This window comes from Theropithecus gelada, chromosome 4, assembly GCF_003255815.1.
Source record: "Theropithecus gelada isolate Dixy chromosome 4, Tgel_1.0, whole genome shotgun sequence".
Classification (NCBI taxonomy): domain Eukaryota; kingdom Metazoa; phylum Chordata; class Mammalia; order Primates; family Cercopithecidae; genus Theropithecus; species Theropithecus gelada.
Genome location: NC_037671.1, coordinates 166,964,421 through 166,976,525, shown reverse-complemented (window position 1 = coordinate 166,976,525; position 12,105 = coordinate 166,964,421). Strand labels below are relative to the sequence as shown.

The 12,105-nt window shown below is 36.1% G+C and overlaps 2 protein-coding genes across 4 annotated transcripts in view; one reads left to right on the top strand and one right to left on the bottom strand.

Annotated features, from left to right (window-relative positions):
• VTA1 (vesicle trafficking 1) overlaps positions 1-11,054 on the bottom strand; it is a 79,253-nt gene extending 68,199 nt beyond the window's left edge. For 2 of the 3 annotated variants that reach the window (XM_025382070.1, XM_025382071.1), the window contains exon 1: positions 10,738-11,054. In XM_025382070.1, the coding sequence (XP_025237855.1) occupies positions 10,738-10,849 (112 nt within the window). In that variant the 5' untranslated portion in view covers positions 10,850-11,054. The remainder of the gene's footprint in view (positions 1-10,737) is intronic. The other variant, XM_025382072.1, reaches the window with a different exon arrangement.
• The window catches only part of NMBR (neuromedin B receptor), a 74,864-nt gene continuing 73,791 nt past the window's right edge, over positions 11,033-12,105 (top strand). Inside the window, exon 1 of the mRNA XM_025382069.1 lies at positions 11,033-11,092. The gene's annotated coding sequence lies outside the window, so the exon portion shown is untranslated. The remainder of the gene's footprint in view (positions 11,093-12,105) is intronic.

Genomic DNA, 12,105 nt, shown 5'->3' with positions numbered 1-12,105 from the left:
TCTAGTTTATCATTCAGGAACAAGCAAAGACTGAAAGGAACTGCTTCTCTATTGGTTTAGTTAAATTTGTCTGAATGAATTTAAAATCCAATTTCTATGTGATTAACACAACAAAAAATAATAAAAGGCAAGTTCTTTTTTTTTTTTTTTTTTTTTTTTGAGGTGGAGTCTCGCTCTCTCACCAGGCTGGAGTGCAGTGGCACAATCTCGGCTCGCTGCAACCTCCGCCTCCTGGGTTCAAGCGATTCTTCTGCCTCAGCCTCCCGAGTAGCTGGGACTACAGGCACACGCTACCATGCCTGGCTAATTTTTGTATTTTTAGTAGAGACAGGGTTTCACCATATTGGCCAGGCTGGTCTTGAACTTCTGACCTCGTGAGCCGCCCACCTGGGCCTCCCACAGTGCCAGGATTACAGACATGAGCTAGTGATTATTAATGCTAATATCCATGTAGTTTACCATATATCAATAAAGAAATCCATTATTATTTAGCATTTACACTAATACTTTCTGCTTGAATGTCCTGTAACATCTCAGAACTGAAATAACTTTATTTATACTTACAGCTTCCTGAACAACTGTACTATATTTAATTTTCTGATGACATAAACAAATGAAGACTCTTGAGACTGTGTATATACTTTCACTAAACGTTTATTAACTTTACAATGTCACCCCCTAGAGGAAGCTTTAAAAATTGAAACTTGAAATTTTATACATTTACTCATTGCAAAATGAAAAAGGAAGGGGAAAGTTCTTTCCAAGTTTAGCTTTATCTACAGTACTAAACCAGGCAGAATCAAAATATTCATGTAAGAGTACCCACTTTTAGTACAGATTCAAATATTTTCTGGCTTCATTAAAGAAAAATAAAGAGATGGAGCTCAGAGACATACTGTTAAGAGAAAGCATCTCCTTCATTTTCCACTCTCCACTTAGGGAATCTCCCAGATTATTTCACTGGCTTTTTTGCCTTTTTCTTTTGTCATGGATTGTACTATTCCCTTTCCCCTCAGTTACTCTGTGGCTCACTCAATAACTGGTTCTCTAATTACTAGCTACTACCAACAATTTTTCATTTAACCTTTTTTTTTTTTTTTAATCTGACTTCGGTTATTCAGGTCCTGGTTCAATCACTTAGTAACAAAAGGACTAGAAAGATTGTGAGGATCAAATCCGACATCCTGAAAGAAAGCACTGTTAAAATGCCAATCAGCTACAGGAATGCTAGTTGTTTGCCTTCCTTATTAGGTGACAACTATATGGCCATGCTTCCCTCTAGGGACCACAACTGCCTTAAAATTCAGGTCAATTTGGCTAACATTTTTTGAGCAGGCGTTCTTTAATATGTAAATATCTCCAGTGGCCTAGCACTACCAGGCAGAGTAAATGAATAAAGACTGGAGCAGAATGTAAGCCTTCCTCAGTTTACAGTCTAGAAGAAAGAGAAGCAAATGAAAAAGCAATTATGGTAAAGCTACACCAAAGTACAAAGAACAAAAAGAAACACCTTAAAACCAGGAGACTTAAGAAAAGGCCTCCCAGAGAAAGTGACATTCAAGCTAGTACCCAAAGGATAAAAATCTAGTGAGTGTAGTGGGGAAGACAAGAGGTGTCAAGGCAGAGAAAGTAGAATGTTAAAAGGCTTGGAGACAATACAAAGTGCCTAATGTTTTAGTAGCAAAGTGAAATTAATTTGTAAAACTACAAAAGGTGATTCAGAACTCAAATCATGAGGGGTCACTGAAGACAAAGATTTCTTCAGATAGACATATGGAACTGCATGTATAATAATTCCGTATCCTACACTTTCATGTAAACTTCCCCCCATGTTATAAAAGATGCTCTGTGATGTTTAAACAATTACATTACTTTCTATGCAGCGGATATAACATAATTTATTTAGCCATTTACATAATGATATATATTTTAGGTTATTTTGAGCTTATCACAAATGTATAAATAATCATTCAGGAAATTCTGCATAAAGGTCTTACTAAATGTATGGTTATTTCCTGAACACGTTTCCCCAAATTGGAATTACTGAATTAGATACTCTACATTTTGCCAAATGCTTTCCAAACTTTGTACCAAACACACAACCATGACAGCAAGGATTTGACCACATACTCATTTGTACTGAGTCATATTTTTACAGTCAAAAATTGTTATTCCATTTTAATTTACATTTATTACTAACTAGGATGAATGTTAATGATTAGTATTCCCTCTTTCAGTAGTTGTATGCACCTATTTTTAATCTATGGGGATCTTTTTTATTTTTAAGGGATATTTATAAGCATTTTATATATCAGGGATATTGGCTCTTTGTCACTCATCTACTGGAAATGTTTTTTCCTGATACAGTACTTGTTAATTTGTACTGCTTGTGTCACACACAATTTCTAAATTTCACAGTCCACTCCATCATTTACTCCGTGTTATTTTCACTAAGCATTAGAAGCATATCATTCTAGTGGCAACAGGGATTACACGTTTGAAGCAAAAACTGGGAAGCTATGACATTAGCTTAGAATGTCTAAGGCATGGATACAGTAACAGAGAAAATGAGAAAATAAAAACAATTTTAAAACTTTTATGATTGGTTGATTATGAGACATATGAAAGAACAAAAGAAAGATTAAGTTTTTAACTTTCAGCTAATAAATTTCAAAATACAGTAGAAATGAAAGATTTCCTAAAAAACTCTACTATATCTACAATGGCTCAAGAGGAAAATATTTTTCTAATGGAAGAAATTGAGAAATGTAACTTCCCCCAAAAGTGCAAAGTTGTGTTGAATCAATGATTTTTTTTTAATCTAAAAAAAGCGATAAATCTGCTGCCTTTTTAACCCAACTCACATTTGAGGAAAAAGAATAATTTCTCAACAATATTTAAGAAACCAGAGTAACATTGTTACAAAAATCTCAAAATGATAACATAACTACAATATATTAAGAACTCTCAAACTCAACAATAATGAGCAAAGACATGCAGACATTTTACTGAAGATGATACCCATATGGTAAATAATTATGTACATGAAGAAGTTTTCAACTTTATCAAGCTATCAGGGAAAGAAAAATTAAAACCACAATGAGGTATCACTGTACCTATTAACACTAAAATTAAAAATAGTGACACAAAATGCTGGTGAGAATGAAGAGAAACTGGATCACTTATCATGCATGTGTTGCCAATAAGAGTGTAAAATGGTACAGCTGCTCTAGAAAACAGTTTGACGGTTTCTTATGAAACTAAACATGCAATTACCATATGATCTAGCAATTGCATTTTTGGGCATTTATCCCAGGGAAATGGAAACTAGGGCCGCACAAAAACTATATGTGATTATATTCACTTTATTCATAATTGTCACAAATTGAAAACAAATTAAATGTCTTCAATGATTGAACTGTTACACTATAGTACACACATACCGTGAAATTCTACTGAGCATTAAAAAAGGAATAAACTTGGATAAATCTCCAGAGTGTATGCCAAATGAAAAAAGCCAACAGCACATTTTAAATGATAAAATTTTAGAAATGGACAACTAGTTACTGGCTACCAAGGGATGGGGGTGAGGTAGCGAAAGGGAGAAGGTAGGTTGTATTAATAAAAGGGCTACAAGAGGAATTCTTAACTATTCTCTATCTTGACTGTGGTAATGGGTACAGAAATCAACACCTGACAAAGCTGTTTAGAACTAAATACATACACACACACAAATACATGTAAAACTGAGGAAGCCTGAATAAACCAGTGAATTGTACCAGTCAATATTCTGCTTATGGTATATTATTAGTTTTTTAAGATATTATCATTGGGGGGCATTGGGTAAAGGGTACACAGAATCTCGCCGCAATATTTCTTACAACTACATGTGCTGCATGTGGACCTAAAACTATTTCAAGGGTAAAACTTTAATTAAAAAAAAAATGCAAAAACTAATGGGATTCTTTCCAGAAATGGAGGGATGTTTCAAATATGAGAAAATTTACTATTTTGCTACTTACTACATTAAAAAGTTAAAAACATTAACTACATTAAAAAGCAAAAACTACAGTAAAAAAAAATGGCCAAAAGTAATTTGATATACATTATTTCAACATTCATTCCTGATTTAAAAAGAAAACAAGACCAAACAACTTCGAAATGTAGGAATATTAAGGTAATTTTAAAAAGTGATAAAACACTAGAAAATTCCCATTAAGGCCAGAAGTGAATCATTTTTGGAAATGATATAAATACTAGGAGAGGGCACAAGGTGTAAATCATATGATAATGACCTATGACTCAATCAAAAATTTATTATAAACATAGTAAGGTAATGAGTTAAGACAGAGTACTGGGATTGTTTCCATTATGTTTTGTCATTGATCTGTAGTAGAACATTAACAACAACAAAAAAAAGCTGTGAATTACTGTATAGTTCATTTACTCAATCAATAGGTATGTTTTACAGGTTCTCTATCATGTCTTAGATGCTATATTAGGAGTTGGAAATTCAATGATCATCGTAAGACATACTCTTGTTCTCATAGAGTTTACATTTTAGTGGACTATTAGTAATATTTAGAGAGGAGGCATTCATTAAGAATTTATAAATTCCATTTATGTGTCAGGTGGTAAGAAAAGAAAAAGATAATCCCTGTCCTCCAGGAGAATCAAGATTGAAAGATAAACAGATGTTTATATTATAACACATGTGATGAGGGGCACACAGGAACAATTCCTAGATCATCTTTAAGAGGTCATGAAAAATAATCTGTAGGAGGTAAAATTTGTACTGAGTCAGAAAGTTAGCCAAATTAATAGGAATGCAGAAGGATTCCTGGCAGAGGGTAGCACATAGCCCATGGAGCTTTTATGAATCAGCAAGTAGTTCAGCAAAATAATCTTGAATTTTTTTCTCACCAAAAAAAAAAAAAAGTTCCCTTGCTCTAGGATTTATAAAATGATTATATGCTCTAAGAGTATAGAAATGTATCCCTTAACACGTTTTTATGTTGATGTCTACATCTTTTCACAAGAAGGTTTCACAGGTACAAAAAATGTGATTTCTATACTTCATCCAATATTGACAATAGTTATATCTTTCAAACTAAAATATCATAGCAACTTGATATTTATCATGTTTAAAAATACAAAAAAGTTCTTTTTTAAGAGTTAGAAATTTTACACTATTTTCTTCTTTTAACCCATATTTCCATTTACTTAGCCTACAGAATTTCACTTTAAAGGAATAGATTTGTATGCTCAAATTTTTACTTAACATAACATTTCTCTGCAACAAAAGATTGAAAATTGAAATTTAAATTTTTACAAAATTTCCTGTGAAATAAGGTGCTAAGTGTTAAAATCTTCTTCCAAAATTGAGTCTGCAATTGTTATAATACATAATTGATCAAAACAACAAAAATAACACACATTTCAATAATCATTAAATATAAAAAATAAAATTGTATTGGCAATACAGCTTACAATGAATTAAATCAAATATTTATGTATTAATATTATTTACTCCCATAATGAAGAAGAGACTATTGGGGTTCTACTGTTATTTTTATTTTTATAAATTAAATTCACAAAAAATAATCCCCCCAAAATCCCAGTTTTTCTGACGTTACAAAGCAAAATCACCAAATTCTTTAAATTATTTCTGGGTTATAGGCTAAAAACCATATAATCATCTATCATCGAATATTTTAAATAATTTATAAGCTGACAAATTAGGCCCACTTTAAAATTTGTTTAAAAATTAAAAAGGATTTTTTACCCCACCATTACTCATTTTCTCAATTCCTGTGATGTATGCAAAAATATATTACAAAGTTTCATCATCTTCTTTCAATCAGAGCCTTCTTATTTATTGTAGGATGCAGAAAAGATTGGGAAAACTTGAAATACTTGTTCCAACGTCCCTCAGCAAAAAAAAAAAAAAAAAAAAAAAAAAAAAAAAATTGTAACAAATAAGGTTTAATCTTATCAGCGACTTTATTTTCTTCTTCTTTCTTCTTCTTTCTCCTTCTCCTACTTCTTTTTATTTTATTTATTTATTTATTTATTTTGAGACGAAACCTTGCTCTTGTTCCCCAGGCTGGAGTGCAATGGCACAATCTCAGCTCACTGCAACCTCCACCTCCGGGTTCAAGCGATTCTCTCACCTCAGCCTCCGTAGTAGCTGGGATTACAGGCACCTGCACCACGCCCAGCTAATTTTTGTATTTTTAGTAGAAACGGGGTTTTACCATGTTGGCCAGGCTGGTCTTGAACTCCTGACCTTGGGTGAACCACCTACCTCAGTCTCCCAAAGTGCTGGGATTACAGGCGTGAGCCACCGCGCCCGGCCAAGCTGTTTTAAATGTATTTCCAGAAGAATAAAACAAAACAAAAAAACTCAGAGCTGAAGATTTTAGCTCATTTAATTTAAAGAGAATGTCTACCATACTGTTTAAAAGGCACTGTCAGTTGCTAACGCCAAACCAATCAGCCAACTAAGAGTTACTTTTTCAGAGAAATACAACTTAATATTCCAGTTGGAATGTCAATTCATGTCCCCATTTTATTTCTGAATTCTAATTCTAAAACAGCAATAAGCTGCAGAGCCTTGCAGGAGCTTGCTTGGATGAAAAAAGGTACTCTCACCTTCAGTATTTCTTCTTTGTTCTTGGTTTTGCTCTCAACTCAAGAATGGTATTCTTTAAAAGGCATGCAGAATGAGGCGGTAAGGTCAACTCATGAAAATTTTTATCATTTTGAGAATTCAGAATACTGCAACACAGGACAGTTTTTAAAATGAGGCATTACCCTTAACAGATATATGTATAAATGTAAGAGACTCTGAAAGTCTGAGATTTCCCACTGTGGTCCCTCCATGTCCCTGTCCCTACAGCTAATCTTCCTTACATCTTCTTGCACATGACCTTGGCCCCAAACTGTTCCTCCTCACCCTCCTGATAAAATCCAAAATGACCTAACAATGGCTGCTAATATCCCAGAATAACTCCTCCCTCTTCTGAGAGCCACTGACCAACTGCTCCTGAAAAGAGACAAACTCCAGGTGACTCCCTGCATCTCCCATATACAACTCCAGGTGACTCCCTGTATCCCCCATATACAACTCCAGGTGACTCCCAGCATCCCCCTTATACAAAGTTCCACCCCCTTTCCCCCAAATTAGAATGGTCTTTTGGAACCTTTCATGCTTAGCATTGGTTTTTTTTTTTTTTTTTTTTTTTTTTGAGATAGAGTTTCGCTCTTGTTGCCCAGGCTGGAGTGCAATGGCATGATTTCGGCTCACTGCGACCTCTGCCTCCTGGGTTCAAGTGATTCTCCTGCCTCAGCCTCCCAAGTAGGTAGGATTACAGGCACGCGCCACCACACCCGGCTAATTTTGTATTTTTAGTAGAGGCGGGGTTTCTCCATGTTGGTCAGGCTGGTGTTGAACTCTCGAATGAAGCATTTATTCTTTGCTCTGGCTGGTTTTCTTCAATGTAAGACCAGGAAAGATAGGAAGGTCTATCCAATGCCTTAATTGAGGCTTCACTGACATTGGTAATTTGAATTGTCTCTTTTGTCTGGACACCTTGGAGGATTTTCCACCTTCTCTTTCAAGGCAATACAACATAAAAAACACTCAGGATGCCTGAGAGTATGCCGTTCTCCATTAAAGTGGGAGAAACACAATTGTGAACAGGATGTAGGAAAAGATAAGCAGCATATTATATACTACTTTGCTACTCTGATCACAGGAGCTTTGTCAAGATCAGTTTTTGGAAGGAAAACACGGAAGTCAAGAATTGGAAAATTGATTCCTTTGGAATTATTTGCCTACTCCAGTTTGAAGAGTGCTGGTCTAGCCCGAATAGCCCACAATTGTAAGGAAAGAAGTCACCATGAGCAGTGTTCTGTTGAAAAGCAGAATCAGACCCACAAATACAGCAGCTACAGATGTTATCAAACAGCAAATATAAATCGATATATTTAAAGTGTTCAAAGAAATAGAGTGTTTAAAACATCAGTAACAAGAAACTATCAGAAATGGCCAGGTCAATATGAAAACAAAAAGAGAGCACTCAAAAAATTAAAAAGGTTAAACAATAATATACAGAGAGGTGAAGATAGACCTCAAGAAATTACACAGAATGCAGCACAGAAAAACAGAGATAAAAAAAAAATGACAGACTCAAAAGACAAGGAAGTTAAATGGGAGAAGTACAAAACATGTCTAATCAAACTTTCACAAGAATAGAAATAGAAGCAACATTTGAACAAATAATAGTAGAGAAAATTTTCCAAAATTGATTACAAACACCCATCTACAGATTTAGAATGCCAAAGTCCCAAACAAATACACAAAAATAAATGAAAGCTTATAAAATCAGAAGGTTAAGTCCTAAGAAATTCATACATTGATAACATATTTAAATTAAGAACTTTGGAACATCAAAGGTCTTCATAGAGTGAAAAATGAAACTGAAATGGGAGAAGATATTTACAACACATATAACAAAGGATTAACATCTAACATTATTAAGACAAGACTGTGACAGATAAATGGGCAAAAGCAATAAACAAGCATTTCAAAAGCGAATCACAAATGGTTAATTAACATATGAAAAGATGCTAAACCTCATTAAGACTCAGAGAATTGCAAATTTCGCTCCAATGAGACACTACCATTTCACACTCACCAGATTGTCAAAAATTAAAAAGTTCAATAAATCAAATGTGGTGGGCATATTAGTGTTCATTTTATTATTCCTTAAACTGCACATTATATACGCTTTCATATGCACATGCTTCATAACTAAAATTGTTAAGTGTCACCTGAGCAATAAAAATATTTCTTCGTAAGCCTGATGAGAGCAGTTTCAGTGAAATACTGGGCATGAACACCAGACTGCACAGGCTGAAAGGCTCTACAAGATAAAGGCGTAAAGCTAACTTACAGACAACTATTTCAAGCTTACCTATGAGGCTGGAAAGGCAGAGCTGCAACTTTAGGGAATGTCATGGTGAGAGTTTCTGTTTTATTTTTAAATAAAGGAAACTGGATTAGGTTTAGAAACATCTAGAGGGAAAGGACGACAATGAATAAAGTGTCCCTGGTTTGTCACAAAGATACATAATACAGGGATCAGGAACAGGAATTTCCTTTAGGGATGAGAGATACTTTGTCCTTATCCCATCATTCCTAAGCCCCATCCACTCCAGTCACAATGGTCTACTTGCTCCTCCTTCCAGCAAGCCTCTACCTCGGGACTTCTATATCCTCTACGGAGAATACTCTTCCCCAGATGGTGCAAGGCATGCCTTTCACTCTTTTCTTTCCCCAAATGTCAACTCAGTGAAGTGTTCCCTGACCACTATGAAACTGAAATCCCATCTGCACTCCCTGCCACCACTACTCCTGATACTCTTATTCCTTTTCCTTGCTCTATTTGTCTTCATAAGCTCTTAATACTCTACGTATGATAGACTTTATATTGTTGAAACTCTCTACCCCCATTGTATGTAAGCTCCAAAAATGCAGCAACTGCAGTCACAGCGCCTACTAATGCTTGACACAAAGGTAGCTCAATTAACACATACTGAATGAATATGGACCCTGCTTGAGGAAACTGAAGAACAAGTATAAAGGAAATGACGCTGTAAGATTTGAACAAAATGAAGTAACGCACAGAGAATAATCAATTTGTTGCCCACAGAAGAGATGACATTTGGGTTAAATCTTGAATCATGAGTTTGCGAAGTGCAAGAAAAAGGTGCACATTCCAAGAGTGGAACATGGGAGGTCTGAAAGGGCCTTGCACATTTGAGAAAGAGGGTACATTTGGAGTATGGCACAGATAACAGTGACCAGATTTTAGCTAACTTACAATATACACAACAAAGGACGCATTATATCCAACTTCTCAACTCTAAAAATCATTTTCTGAATTATAGTTGTTCAGTTACTTGTTTTATTTTGCAGTAAAGAGTACAGAATACAAAATAAAGTTAACACAGAATTACTGGAACTATTCCTTTTACTCACTGCAAGTCTGAGCAGAGTTAACCTATGTATTTTTTTAACCAAACTGTAAATTAAATGTATAACACTCAAAGTGAAAATACTGCTTTCAAAGGTCTCAATAGCAAGTATTATTCAAAGAAGTCAAAACTAAAAATTCTGTACGGTAGGAGAGAGCAGTTGGGTGGGGAAAGGGGAATGGTCAAATTCAACTGCTTATTTAGTAGCAGATACTCCCCATTTAACCATCTGAGTTTTTGAATGGGCTTGCATGCTGTCATAAGTAACTTTCACTTATTACTATGTTTTCAACTAGTCTATTGTCCTTTTATCCACATCACTACTTCTTTCGGACACTCACCTTCGTTTTAAACCTAACTCGATTTATTTTCAGGATTCCTATTTGAGACAGGAGGCTCTTGTGTGTTACACACAGAGATAAAACCTTGGAAGATCGTATTCCACAGTTCAAGAGCCCGTGTAGTCAGTACTGGAGTATTTAAGCACAAGATAGGTGAAGCAGTGGACGCCCTGATGCTTTGGGATTCCTACTGCCAGTGGGTGGGGACCCAGGGAGTTCCCTGGGTAGGTTCGAGGTCAAAGCTCAGGTTTAAAGCCAGGGGGGCGGGGCATGCCCCAAGAACCTCGGAGAGGTGTGTGGGCCCTAAAATGCAACTGGGAAAAGAGGGGCGCGGTCACTCGAAAAGACTCACAGTAATAAGCCACCACAGGGTCCCGCTTGTCATGCTCCTGAGCCGTCCTCAGATGATGCTGTATGCTCTTAAACTGTGCGGGCAGCGGGGGCAGCGATGCAAGCGCGGCCATCTCTACTCAGAACTCACCACTTCCTACTCGCGCGCCACCGACACTTCCGCTTCCGCCTGGGCGGTAGCGCGCACGAGCGTTCAGAGCAAATCCTGCCCACTCTTCCGTTGCTCAGCGCCGTCAAGACAACTACGGATCCCCAGCTGGGACAACCTCAGTGTGCTCGGCTCTCGACGGTTAGAGCCCACAAAACACTGAGCGTTTTGGCGCCTATGCCGCGCATGGCGGTAGCGCTCTCTGCTGGTAGGAGGAAGGGTTTTTGTTTTGTTTCGCTTTTTTGTTTGGTTTTTCGTTTGTGGCAAAAGGAAGGATAGAAAAGGAAAAACAAGAAAATAATGTATGTTGACTGGGAGAAAGTGTAAAGGCAAGAATCGCCTTTGGTGTCATTCAGGAATTACCACTTCCAATTAATATTCCATGTTAATATTCCATATAATAGTGTCCATTAGCAGCCTTTTTGATTTTAGAAGCTTTAATTTCAGTAATTGCATGAGAGAGAAATAATGTGTTTAAATTGTAAATTAAATTTTTCTGTGTTGACATACTGGATAAAATAATCAGATTTCGCCCCAACTTAAAACACTAAACACATGAAGCGTAAAGAAGATTGAACTTTTGTTCTCAGCTATCTGGTATGTATTTTAGTGAATGAATAACCTGTAGATCACCTTTTTTTTTTTTTTCCTGGAAAGTGATTAACAATTTGCAAAATATTTTCATATTTATTATCTTTTCTTAATGTAAGATAGGGTGTTTGGGACTTTTTCAACGCTGGTAACTCTTAACCATTGTACAGTAGGCATCAATTTTTCCTTCTACCCTCAATGACTTCAATTCTCTTCCACTCCTCTCCATCCCATACTTATATCCTTCAGGACTGTACACTTCATTTACTTCCTCAAATAACCTTCTTCTTTATTTTATCTCAGTCTTCAGTTTTGAGGATTCATCTTAAAACTAGTTTGCACTGAAATCACACTATCCCCAAGAGCCACAATCTGCAGCTCGGAAATTCCCCTCTGCCTACTATTTTCTGATCACTCTCTCATGCCCAGAAGAAACCGCTCCATGTCCTTATACTATCCCACTCCACATACGTTGTCTAGACCTATTTGCAAAGTCCATCATCTTATTCTGGGTCGGGCTTTTTTACTCAGTTCTGTCTTCAGGACTAGAGTTTGCCAGTCTCTCATTTGCATACATTCATGTGTACTCTTATTTGTATACCCTCATGAGCAGGGCCGAGGGAAAAATGA